Here is a 13,332-nt window from a genome sequence, read left to right as displayed (position 1 = left end):
TGTGTTTTGCTACTGATTCGCATAGAAAGTTAAATTGGCTTGTGAGCTTTCGTGAGCTTTCTACCAAAGAGCTTTTCTTACAATTTCTATTGCGAATTTACTTGCAATTCCATAATTAATAAACTCTTTAGAAGAAAAATAGAATTTCAATGAAAGTGAATTTTTTTCGCACAAATGATTCTCATAGACTTTTTGTAATATTACAAAAAAAAACATTTTCAATTCTGCTCACAATTTTCCGTTTTAGTCCAAATGCCACGCAAATTAACGCAAATAACAATTCCAAGACTTTTTTCATTCAATGAATATTTAAACATAAATTGTTTCATTTACATAAAATACCATAAAACCCATTGGTGGGGAAAATGAAAAGCCTCCCATTTCAAACGCATTCATTGAATTTGGCAAAAAAACGACGAGGAATTTTGTTTCCGCATTATGTTCCAAAGAATCTTTCTCATTTCGCATTCATTTCGCATTCTACACCCCCATCTATCAGCCTACCCCTTGAAGCCACATTTCAATTGATTGGCACAATCGAGTGGTGTTCGTTGCCGTTCAATTTAGAGACCTGTGGGAGCTGTGTTGAGGGTGAAATGAATTGAGGTCACTGACAACGCGCGCGGGGTTTTGTGAAGCTGCTATTTATGATTGACGTCGATTGTGTCCTGGTGAGCTTGGATGCTCCCGCCCTCGCAGCCTCAACCACCAATACACCCAGGCCTGCTTTCATCCCATTGCCACACCTCATTGACTCCACTACATGCGGAAGTATTCAATGAGAGAATTCAATATCCCACCCGTTTGTCCCCATTATTTCATCTCCGCCACCATCCGGGAGAAGAAAATTCAACCATCTTTTGCTCACCACAATGTAAAAAATAAAAACGTGTCCTCTCTGTATGAGACTTTTGCCCTCTCGTAAGCTTTCGTAAATATTTCCACCTCCCCAACCCCCTCTCCCCTGCCAAAGAAAAAGAGCTTTGGATGTGAAACACAATAATTTCCACTAACGGTCATTGTTATAAATTCCCTCCTATTTCCCCAGCCATCGTCCTAAATCAAATTGTGAACGATAGAGATATCAAGTTTTTTTTTTCTTTAAAAAGAGGATCTGCCGCATAGAATGCTGATTCACGACTTATTGAACGTTTTTTTGCAAATATGGAAAACTTTCTCCGTGTCGCATTGTAGTCAATTTATCAAATCATTTGACATTTATATTTTGTGTTTCTTTTACCCTCGGATTTATATTCCTGAGCTTTTCATATAAATTTCCTCAAACTATGCTGGATTATCTCTTATGTGAATCATTTTTCTACTTCACTACGCTCAAAATTGATATGGAAGCTTTTAAATCATACACTGCAGAAGCTATGTAGCTATATAGTTGATCTTTCCGGGAATGGGGAAAGTGTGTGAAAATTAATAGAGACTCTCTGTTAATTTTGCATTATGCATGGCTGTGAAAAACATAGGAGGTAGGTACAAAAAATTCATTTAGCATTAATAAAATATTCACTGCGCTTTAGTGGTTTGATGGACTTTTCTATTAGAGCTTAAGAGTGTTTTTAGGGCATTTTTACAGCATTTTACGCTTGAACTTTTCACTTTGAAGACTTTCAAAAGAGCAGTCAGAAATACATAAAAAGCTTTTTCATTAATCTCGAGTTGAGGAATGCTTTGAAATTTAAATATAGGGGACTCACTTAAATAGTTAAGAGCACGCGTAAGGTGTCAAATGAAGAACGCGTGTTTGTCTGTTTGTTTGTTTTTCAACTTTACTTCATTCACTGTCTTTAAAATATTCCATTGTAAATTCTTACTTCATAATTTCAAATCATTTTCCTATTACAGACTCTTCAGTTTATTTTTATTGAGCTTTCCCCTAGGTAGGTTATATTGGGGCTTATATACAGAGATACTAAGTCAGTGATATGTTCCCCTGTATTAACATACAGAGAGTCCTTCCATTTTTGCTCCATTTCACCCGCACTCACGCCCCGGATGAGATAGGGAAGGTGAAAAAGGGTTTATTTTGGTCTCTGAATGTTCATCTGGTTATCAAGTTAGAGAAACTTTATGGGCTCTATTTGTGCCTAGACCGGAGGTCTCCGCAACAAGAGATCCATAATAGTTCTCACACCCCGTCGTGTGTGTGTGCCTTTGGCCCCAAATACAACAATATATGAAATCATACGCTTTGCAGAGGGTACCCAGCACAAATTCACCCCTAGTTCATTTGTGGCACTATATAGGGTCATTATATTTGATTGTTATGGAGCATTTTCCACCTCACATGAATTCATCGGTGAGTGCCACTCCTGAAGGGGGTCGCATTTTCATGAGTCACCCCGACTTAACACCACTCTCGCCATTCCCATTAAAACACCATATATACACCATCTAATTATGGTCGCCGTTCAGTGAATTTATACCGTCGCCCTTTTACAACAAATTGCAAGAAAATTTGTGGCACCAACAACCTTACCAGCACCATCGGTGCATGCAGCAGTTCACCTCTGAAACGTGTGATCATTTTGCCAAAGGCACCCTCCCCCACCATCATTTGTTTTCCTCACCCCAAAAATTGACTTTAACCATCAAGGTGGGAAAATGGTAAGCAAAGTTAAATCCTTTCCTGACACACCTAGAAGGTACATATAGTTCTTTTTTTGTGCCATGAGGTCATGTGAAATGTGTCAGGAATGTTTTAAACTTTAAGAGGATCAAGTCATTTAACTGCAAAACATCCTCTTCATGATGGTAAATACATGTGAAGTGAGAAAAGGTGTGAAGGGATTGAAAGCCGGCATTGAGAAAAAGTTCTGTGACATTAAACTTTTCCACAAGAGAGATAAATTTAGCACCATGAAGGTATTAGTTGATAAGTTTTAATTATTAACAAGCTCAACTTTTAGACTTAATATATTGAGATAAACAGAAAAATGGAAAAAAAAGAAAGTAAAGTTTATGAATAAGGATTAAGAGTGGGATTGAACTATTCTTTTATGGACTTTTCATTATTAAAACTTTAACGTATTTTGCAATTTTAAAATCACGAATTAAAGCTCGGGTTCAAGAGGAGAAAAGTCGCTGGAAATGAAAGCTTTTTTATGCAGAATCTTGAAAATAATCAACGTTACTTTTCTTTTGAGTTAAAGTTTTATTTATAAAAGAAATAGAATGGTTGAAGAAACTTAAACGGAAAAAAGAGCTTTCACGTCAAGGACGCAGTCTGATGGGTCTGGTGAATTTTCCAACTAAACCCCAATCGAAGTAGAGTGGTGTGGAAAAAGTGAAGAAGATATATAGACTTTATTGTGAAAATTTTCTTCTCTGTGTGACAACCATCTTCCTTGTTAAAGTATACCCTTCGATTTTCTTCTCCTCACCACACTTTGCTGTTCATTTTCCCAGTTTTCTGCTTCACTTCCTCATCCCACACACAGACAGCGTGGTCTGGTGCAACAGCACATGATGAGACTTTGGTGCATTTGACCTCTTGTGAGACTTCCAAAGTTAAATTGATTGGCAAAATTGTTTTCCATCGGAGCCAATTTTGCCTCCCCATCGTAAATTGATTTTAATTCCTTGCTGGTGGGCGTACAATCAAATTGCACAAACTTCCCCAATGCTAAAGTTTACGGAGGAAGGATGTTTTTCTTGCCAATTTCCACAAAATAAGAACAACCCGGTGCAGTAACTTTTTTTTCGATACATTTTATTGTTAAACTTCAAGACAATTTTCCTTAATATTATTGTCTTTTGTTAATTGAAATTATCTTTTTTTTTTCATTGTGATTTATCTCAGAAGGTTTACAATGTTTTTCTTCTTCTTTTTTTGTTAAATAAGTTATTCCCTTAAAAGAAGCTTAGAACTATATGAGAAATTTTCATTAAACCATTGAGAGATTTTCTAAATATATAGTTAAGTATTTTAGAGCCCTTAAGTAATGTGCTTTTACATGTTAAGCTGTTAGTTTCAATCAATTGACAAAAATTGTAAAATTTCGAGTAATTGCAAGAGATTGGTTTTTTTTAAATACACGAGAATTAAGTTCTAAGAATAAATTTATTACAGACATTTTGTCGAAATTCTTAGAGCAACACGACACCTAAAATGTTTTTTAAGGATAAAATATTGAAATGGTTACAATGAGCACATGAGTTTTATATAATTTCGAATTTTTTAACCCGTTTTGGCTTTTTTCTAAATCTTTTTTTTTTAGGCATTTTGAGATTGTTTCAGTTTCATGTCACATAAATTGCAAATATTTTACAATTTTTATCCATCACTTTATTTTTTTTTCGAAAAATACTGAGCGGCAATTTTTCCATATTTTTCCCCAAATTTTCCTTAAAAAATTCAAAACTTTTTATTTTACAAAAGCAGTGCAAAAGCCGCCATTGAACTACCCAAAAAGGAAATCAGAAACAAACAGAATAACAGGAAAAATCTGCTGAATTTTAATTTAATGAAAATAGACAAGAAAAATATTGATAAAGTAAAAAAGTTCACGAGGTTTCCGTGGAAATTTTTGTTCAAATTATCTGGACAAATATTTTCTTTTAGTACGTCGGAAAGAACCCTTTGCCAAAGTTTATGCTGAATAAATTGGGAAAGTTTATTAACCTCTGTGCCTTCCGCTAATTACTTTCATGGAGAAGAGAATTTTCCTGGTTATAAATAAATTAATGATGAAGTAATTGGAAATATACTGTCGTTCATTTTATGGGCAAGTAAAAAAGGCCCAGCCATTCTGAGATTAAACATACGAAATTTCTCTCAATATTTAACTGCCCTCTGTGTTGAAACATAAATTAGTGATGGACGAATGCGGCTAAAGGAGGGGTGTGGGCGTTGAAAAAGGACGTATATAAGGATTTAATGAGGAGAAATTAAAGCTTTTCCGGGAGTGTTTGCTTTTTTTGAAGTGAGAAAAACGAAATTACGGAGTGATTTCTCATCCAGTTGTGCTAAAATGTTCTTTATTTAAAAATTCCATCATCAATCCCCTCCAGCAGAAGGGAATAGGGGTGGATAATGTAATCTGGGAACGTGGATAAATGCCTCTTACTCTCTCACCAGGAGAAAAAATTAAATTGCTCGAAAGGCTATCGTCTCATTCATTAATGTGACTCATTTTGCTGTGTCAATTTATGCTATTTCCCTACCAAAATGTATATTCTTTTTCGAACTTTTCCACCCCCCTCCCCCTTTCTTCAAATTTCGACCCCCGTTTCTTCTTTCTCTATCTCCTTGGTTATTTTATTTTCCTCAGAGTAACAAAGATATACATATAGATAGCATAAAGCTCCCCTTAACATCACAAATGTACTAATGATATCCCCATAAAAAAGCTCGTCATGGAGGAAAAGTTGAACCATAATTTTCTCCAAAACTATTTGCTGTTTTATTGGTGATATAGAGGAAGGAAATTACGACGAAATGGCTTTATATGAGGTATTGAAGGACTTTAGGGGCAAATTGAGATTCTCACAATGAATTGGAGTTATAAAGATACTTCCTCTTGGAACTTTCAAAGCTCCAAAACAGCTATAATATAATTTGAATTTAGGTACATGGGTTTAACTTTAATGTAATTTCTCTGAAAACTCAAAAAGGGTTGGAGCTGATTTGTTTAAAAAAAATTAATCTTCTTTAACAGACCTGATTTAGGAAAATTATCCATTGGTTTCAGAAAAAGCTTTAAGGAATTATACGGAAAAAGCACAAAAATATGTAAGTAAAATTTAAATTTAAAATTAATTCAAATTTCTCTTCCAAATAAGCATAAATAGCACAAAGCTGAAAACAATACATTTCAGGAAGAGCAAAGTGATATGCATTTGTAGCATTAAATAGTATTGTGTTTAAATTCAATGCTAATAGTTTTAGCATAAATATGTAATGTACCTTTCATAGTGATGCTTGCTAGAGTAAAATTCTGTCGCTCATACAACACAGAAAATTAATTTACAGAGAAAATACGTATAATTCGAGAAAATTATCTGGATTCAAAGGACGACTTTTCCCTAAAGCTGTTAGTCTCTTTCTCTTACGTTATTCCTTGCACATAGCAAATTAATAAACATTTCTGTATAGTCAAAAGCAAAAGCATAAAATCATATTAACAGAGATGTTCTTTATGACGCAAGACAAGATGTTAGCAGAGTTGGGAAACTTTTGCTACTTTTGACATGTATGTCTTCACATTGGATGGATTCAGTTTCCGCCAGAGAAAGTTAAATGGTTGAGAAATAAGAAATGTTAACGCTGCAACTTTACTGAAATGACAGGATTGAGTCATTTTTAGGGGGTGTGTGGGTGAGTATACGGAGGGCAAGACCTTTGTGAGTTGAGAAAACTTTCTTAGTAATGATTCCACAACTTCCTGTCGAGAGTCTATTGATTCTGACGTCAAGTACAAGAATTCCTTTCAATGGTTTTTATAGTTGGAAATTTCGTTTGAACTTTGTGTAGCCAATAATTTAATCGTTCCACCTATAAATTTTCATGATTATACTCATAAGCCAATCATATAATTGAAGATAAACTCATATAGGATAAATGGGATAAACTTCTAAAGATCTTTTGCATTTGAGTTTATTAGTCCGTGATTGTAAAATACTTTATGCATGAAATATATTTGGAGTTGGAAAGCACAGAGGTAATATACCTTCAATTAATTCATGATTTTGGCACAAATTGCGAGATAGTATCAAGATTCTACCAAATCATCATTGAGTGCAAAGTCCACATTTTAAATTAAATCATCCCCATGGTGTTGCGTACAAGTTTAATAGCGACTTTGAGTGCTCTGCCACTTCCTCTTCCTAAATTCATTGGATTTATGTCCCTCAACTGCGCCACTTGGTATGTTCTGCACAAATCCCACCCCCATTAAGGAGAATTACGAGGTACACGGAGATGGATTTGGGTTGGAATCCTTTTTGCTATTTTATATCATTGCGTATATAACATTACAAAATGTGAGTTTTGCTCTCTTCCCGAGATGGGGGAAAGGGAGGTGAAATCCCCCTTTTTGCCCCAGAGTGTCTCTAAACGTCGGTTATTTCTTGCGTTGAGCATCTCAATTGCTCCGTGGAGGCCATAACGAGGGGCTCACACAGCTCCATGGCCGTTGTGGTTGTCTTCGTGGTCGCCCGCACCATCCCGGCACTCATGGAGAGGAGGGAATTCATCGATGTGGGCGACAGGGAGCGTCACCTTGTGCGCTCATCCGTGAGTGTGGGTAACCCTGCGGCCTGGCGTGTTATCCCAGTACTGGTGTACATTGTAAGTGACTGGGATTGCGTGAGAAGGGCAAGAATGGGACTCGGACGGGTGAGGGCAATGTCAGAGCCACAGAGGCACTTCCAGATGATGCGCTTAAATGCAAAGCGGAAGTCCTTGGAGAAGAGAGCATAAATGACGGGATTTATGGCTGAATTGCAGTACCCCAGCCAGAACATCACGGAGAAAAGGAGGGGATGGATGCAGTCTGGACAAAAGGCGCGCGTGAGGTAGATGGTGAAAAAGGGGAGCCAGCAGAAGATGAAACCACCCACAATGATGGCAAGTGTCTTGGCGGCTTTTGTCTCATTGCGGAAACGCTTCACTTGAGCTTTGGTGCGCTTGGAGTTCTTCGGCTGTTGTATGTGGTTGCTTCCCTCCTCGGGAATGTCGAGGTATTTGGTGCGAGCTCTGGCCGAGGCTCTATGGGGGGTGGCCTCGTCGAAGCGAAAGGCATTGTCTTCACTGGAACCGGCGAGGTTATCCACGGACGGGTAGGAGACGGATATTTTAACCTTGGCATGTGCCCTGCGGGGCTTCTCAGCTAGACGTTCCGATGCCGACGTTGCGGCACGCCGACGTGGGCGCATCGGGAAACGCTCTGGTGCTGTCGGTGTCGTTAGGCTGTGCCCACTGCCTAGGCTGTGTGGCGATGCTGGTGGCACCTGGGCCGTGGCTCTACCACGGTGGATGCGCAGCGTTAGTGGAGTATCCTCCATGGGTCCAGCTTTGGTGCCTGCAACACACACAGGATAGTTCGAGTCAATCTATCTGCTCGTCGAGCCTCCTTGAGGTTGAAATTTTGGAGGTAAATTGGGGGGAGAGATGTTTAGATCAACTGGAACGATTCTCTAAAATCAATCCACATAACTTGCTCTCAATATTTACAACGGATACATTTTTTTCTGTTTCTGTGCCGATATTTGGAAATAAAAATGAATTTCCACATCTGTACAAGAATTCTTTCAATTTTTCTTCTATATGATATATCCTTTACAAGTGTATTTGTCTGTGTTAATTAAGAACTAATATCTTTCAACGAAAAAAATATATAACATTCAAAATCACACAAATAAAAAAAACTAAAAAAAACTTCACAAAATAAAATCTTAAAATAAACATTTAATAACATTTATGAATATATTTTCTCAATGTCGTCGCTTTTGCTACAAATTGTGGATTAAATTTCATTCAATTAGAATGTACAGGAGAAAGAGGAAATGGCAAAACTATGTTATTTACAAGTTTTCTGCATTTTTCATACTCCAAAAATCTCTCAACAGTTTTCAATCTAAATAAATATTACTTTATAATTTTCACAAAACTTCTGTGAGTTTTTTTTTACAATTTAACATGCATTTGAAACTATAATTAACAAAATGAATATTTTTTCCAAGAGAAGTGTATACTTTTTCCATTTAAATTACCCTCGCGGGGAAATTCTTGCCCTTCAGACTTCACCCGTATGAAATGAGAATCTCACAGACTGAGAATGTCTATTTTCCAATTTAGGCGTAATTTTTCCCGTAACAGCAAATTTGCATTTTTTTCCTTCCCTCGTAATCTTTCCATATATACTATTTTCCTTCAGTTTTTCTTCAGAGCTCATATTTCCGACACTTCTTCATTTTACTTTTTTTTCTTTCGTGCCTTTTTTGTAGCTTGTAACCCAAGGAGGGTATTCATAATAATAATTCTGTGACAGTAAAGAAAGAATTCTTTTTTGATTCTTTAAGAGAAAGTCGTTTGTTAAAAAAATGATTGGAGAAGCTTTTGATAGTGAATAAACTTTGAAAATTTTCAAAGTTCAATGTTTGTAAGAAGAAAATAGGAATTTTAAAAGAAAGATTAGCATTTGGTGGTCCAAATTAGAAAAAAATTAGAAACCAAATAATATGAAATTTTTTGCTGGACAATTTTGAGTCCTAATTAGTCATTTGAGTCCGTTGTAGACATTTTTTTGAGTGTACTTGAGAAATCTTTGCGTCTACATCAGTTTTAGTTTCCAAGGATGATAAAAAATATATATGTAGGTACTGACATCTGGATTTTCTTAAAATTATAATTAATTTTTAACTTTAGGGGAGGGCGGGGCTAATAAAGTCACTTAAGGGTTTAGAAAAAGCTTAAAATAGCATATTTCCTAGCTAGATAGAAGAAAATGATCTGAGAACGAGTTATAGGGCACTAAATCTCCTAAAGAAATGGGCTATACATTTCGCTTTATCCATTTGGGAAATATGATATTTTGAGCTTTTTTTAAACCCTTAAGTGACTTTATTAGCCCCGCCCTCCCCTAAATTTTTTTCCTTACTTTAAGCGGAAAAGGAAAGGAAAAATACTTTCCATGATCCCTGCATTTCACATTGATAAATCCACAAACCTAAATAACACTAAAAAGAGCTTTAAAGCTAAATATATCATAGGAAGAGCGTTGCTATGTACTATAAGTTTATTTTGACGCCCCAAAAATCTTTTTATATTTCTCACTCACATCCATCCACCCCTAAAAATAAACTAAATCTTTCAACATGCTTTTCTCCTACATACGGTACAATCCCATAAATTCACTGGAACTTTTCTAAAGCTCCTTGACCTTCTTGAACTGTATGTGAGAAATTCTTGAAAGATGGAAATTCTTGGAAGCCCAAAGAGAAATTATTGAAGAAATCAGAATGCAAATATTGACTCCACCAGTTGAGACAAGAAATTCTTGGAATGCAAAACAATCACATTTTTTCCAGCGATGAAAATCCCCTTTTGTATGGAATGGTGAAGGAGCAGATGGTGGTTGGTAGCATTTCATGCAGAAGTGTGTGTTTGTATTGAAGAAAAAGTGACAACCAAATCTTCATCTCAGATTACACGCAAATTTCTCTCAACCGCCTCCCGAGGGCCCATCCCCCATTGCCCAAAGACATTGCTATATATTGCGAAGAAGCAAAAGGAAGGATATTCTTCACGATTTTTTTCTCAACGCTGTGACATCATCTGGGGAGGGATTTTCTCGGTATACGGCACGAAAGGCAAAGTGCCTATAAATATTGTGGTGGGTTGCTCTCTGTGCCGAAAGCGCCGTATACACCCTTCACTAGACTCCCGTCGGAATCCACTTGCTCAGGGGATTCAGTGTGGCGTCGTGATAAGATACTTATCGCAATTTCTGCATGCTTGTTTAACTAGATTGAGCGATGGGATGATGATGAGCCACCATTGCGGGGGTTGACATCACATTGTGGATTTTGGGGGTGGCATAGATTCCTTCAAACGGATTTATTTATAGGTCAAATGGAGCCGATGGCATCACTCAATCTCCCACCATTCCGCCAGAACTTTCGCTCTTCAGGGGAAAATTGATCGTCGATGTTTCCCAGCTGAAGTTTCCCTTCCTTTTGGTATTCAACAATCGTGTGTGGGCTGAGTCAATTTAGCGAGACAATTTGTTGGAATTTTAATGTGGCAATGTGACGAAATATATAGCACCCAGATGCAAGAATTAACCCCAATATATGTTAACTGTCTATCACTTAACGAGCACCTTTACTCGAGCTTTCGTGCGCTTTTTATACCCATTGTGCATAAATTCCCTCACAGGCTTCTACTTTTCACACTGAATGTTTTATTGAATTTTTTTCTCGGAAAATTTCTTTCCCTAATCCAAAATGAACAAGAATATTTTTGGGTCAGAAAATCCAACTTCATGGGAAATAATCTTTAATATCCCTTTTTCCTGGAAATTAAAAGCTTTTTCCTTGAAACTCTTAGCGAGGATTAAGACTTTTTTTTTCAGAAGGTTTGATTAATTTTTAATCCAAGTTCAAAATTCACTAGAAAATATACTTTATTGCGATTAAAGTAAGATGTAATGGAAAACCATTACCATGCATTTTCATTCATTACAAATCTCAATTACCCCACAACTGCAGGGAGGATGTAATTTGCAAATAAGAGTCCTTCAATTAAAATCAATTTCACTTGATTAAAGGTGACGCAACAGTAGTTTATACACAACAATATTCATTTGAGTGAGAAAAAAAAAGTCACTCATCAGCACTTTTCTCTTTCGCTTCGTGCTTTCCCAGTTAACAAACATCCACCAAACATTGGGGGTTGGAGGAAGCTTCTATACATGTAGGGTATTAGTTGAATGGCTTTGTCCACATGGGCTATTATAACATTATAACCTACTGAGTCGTTTGTTTTGCCCTCTCGCATTGTGTTCTATCTTTAGGTCGCTTCCTCGGGAATTGTCTATCTATGGGAAAGTTAATTTTAAAACCAAACAATCATATCACTCCATTTGTAGGGCATTTTGTACAAAAAAGAAGTAGGTTACTGTTTAAGAGCTTTTTTTCTATAGGAAAAAAATATGAATACTTCTGGGAGCTTTTAAATTTATTTTCAAGTTTACTTTTAAATACATAAACTGCTTTGATGAATTAAAGAGAGAAGTTTCATGGGTAAAAAGTTTCCTTCTTAAAAACATGTTGTTCTCTAAAGAGCTTTGAGAGCTTTCATTTAATTCCATGTTGAATTTATCTTTTTGATATTTCACGTCGAGTGTTGTTTTGTTATTTGAAAAGCACAGAGCAACAGTTGTTTGAAAAGCATTCAAAGAGCATCTTTTCACAGGAAGGAAGAAAATACGAAATGTGGCTTTTTCGATTTTCCTGCATTTTTCTTGGAGAATTTTGTTTCCTTCTTCAGGCATAAATTATGGAAAGCTTTGAGGTAGTATTTTTCTTCGGCAAATAATGAAAAAAAGAGAGTTCTTAAGACTCAAAAAATTGAAAGTTTTTCAATGTTTTTATTCTTGATAATTTTGCAACTTTTTTAAACTTGAAATGATAAATCGTTAAAATAGAGCTTTCTAGATGCTTTAAAGAGCAATATTTCCCTCTTTATCAGACCCTACAAAGGATTTTCCGAGCAACTCTTTAAATTAAATTCAAAGTCCGAATATCCAGTAATTAAAAAAATAATTTACTACTTCCGCGCTTATCTTGTCATTTAATTAACGAAAAGAAATCAAAAGAAAGGTAAAAAAAAGTCTGCAGAAGGAAGTGCTTAAAATTGCTCCACGCAACTAATCCGCTTAAAGGGAAAGAGAAATCGTTTCCATGCAAGAGGAGAGAAAGAGTGGAGAAGAAAGTCGAATTGAAATGTAATATTTCAGAGGATTATCCCCCATAAAAGATTTTCACTTTACGAGTACTTCTTTCCAGAGGAAAGCGGAAGCTTTGTGTTGATATTCTTTTTATTCATCTGCATTTTCAGTAGTGACTCTTCATGTGTGGCAAAAGTAAACATGCCACCGTGGCTTTTCATCCTTCAATGCATCTAAAGGGTTTTTGATGAGCTATGAATGCACTTGGAGTCTCAAGTAAATATATATAGAGCTAAGGCAGTGTATGTATATTCCACTCATTTCCCAACCAAAGAAAAGAACTCCTTCAATATTCTCTTGTTTTCTTCGTCATCATTTTTCCTCATTTTCCTCATTTTTAGTTTTTTTTGTCGCAGAAAAGCTAACCACCCCTTTTCCTCATTTGTCTCTCATTTTCTTTTTTTTTTCATCTCCTACGAGAGAAGGCAAGGTGAAAATTGTTTTTAAAATATTCATCAGCAATGTGAATCCCTTTAAACTGAATCCACATGTTTGTAGAGAGCAGCATTAAGGCTACAGCATAGATTATGTGTGCATAGTTTCACCTTGAGTTGGATTGAATTTAATTTTCATATAATACCTTACAATGAATTTGAGCTGGCATACGATGGAAACTAACCGCGACTGCACAAAACTCTTCTAATGACTTGGGAAACAATGTGGCTTCTAAAACTTTGAAATATTTACATTTTGGTTCATTATCAATCATGTATTCTACCAGAATTATGCATTAAGGGTCTTGTCGGGTTTCTATTGAGGGAAATTAGTAGGTGTACAATATGAAGGATATTTTTTTTATTATAATGCACCAACAACTTCTATCCCACATAACCCAATTCACCCAATCACAAAAAGTTTTATCTAC

General features: G+C 36.1%; 1 protein-coding gene across 6 annotated transcripts in view; it reads right to left on the bottom strand.

Annotated features, from left to right (window-relative positions):
* LOC129786315 (octopamine receptor Oamb) overlaps positions 1 to 13,332 on the bottom strand; it is a 97,082-nt gene that overhangs the window by 6,017 nt on the left and 77,733 nt on the right. For 2 of the 6 annotated variants that reach the window (XM_055821240.1, XM_055821241.1), the window contains exon 6: positions 3,708 to 8,036. The exons of the other annotated variants lie outside the window; for them this stretch is intronic. In XM_055821240.1, the coding sequence (XP_055677215.1) occupies positions 7,231 to 8,036 (806 nt within the window). In that variant the 3' untranslated portion in view covers positions 3,708 to 7,230. Of the gene's footprint in view, positions 1 to 3,707; positions 8,037 to 13,332 lie in introns of those variants that run through there. 6 annotated transcript variants of the gene reach the window in all.

The sequence above is a fragment of the Lutzomyia longipalpis genome, chromosome 1 (assembly GCF_024334085.1).
Source record: "Lutzomyia longipalpis isolate SR_M1_2022 chromosome 1, ASM2433408v1".
In the NCBI taxonomy this organism is placed as follows: domain Eukaryota; kingdom Metazoa; phylum Arthropoda; class Insecta; order Diptera; family Psychodidae; genus Lutzomyia; species Lutzomyia longipalpis.
Note: the sequence above shows the minus strand (reverse complement) of the source record. Positions and strands in the feature narration are given on the sequence as shown.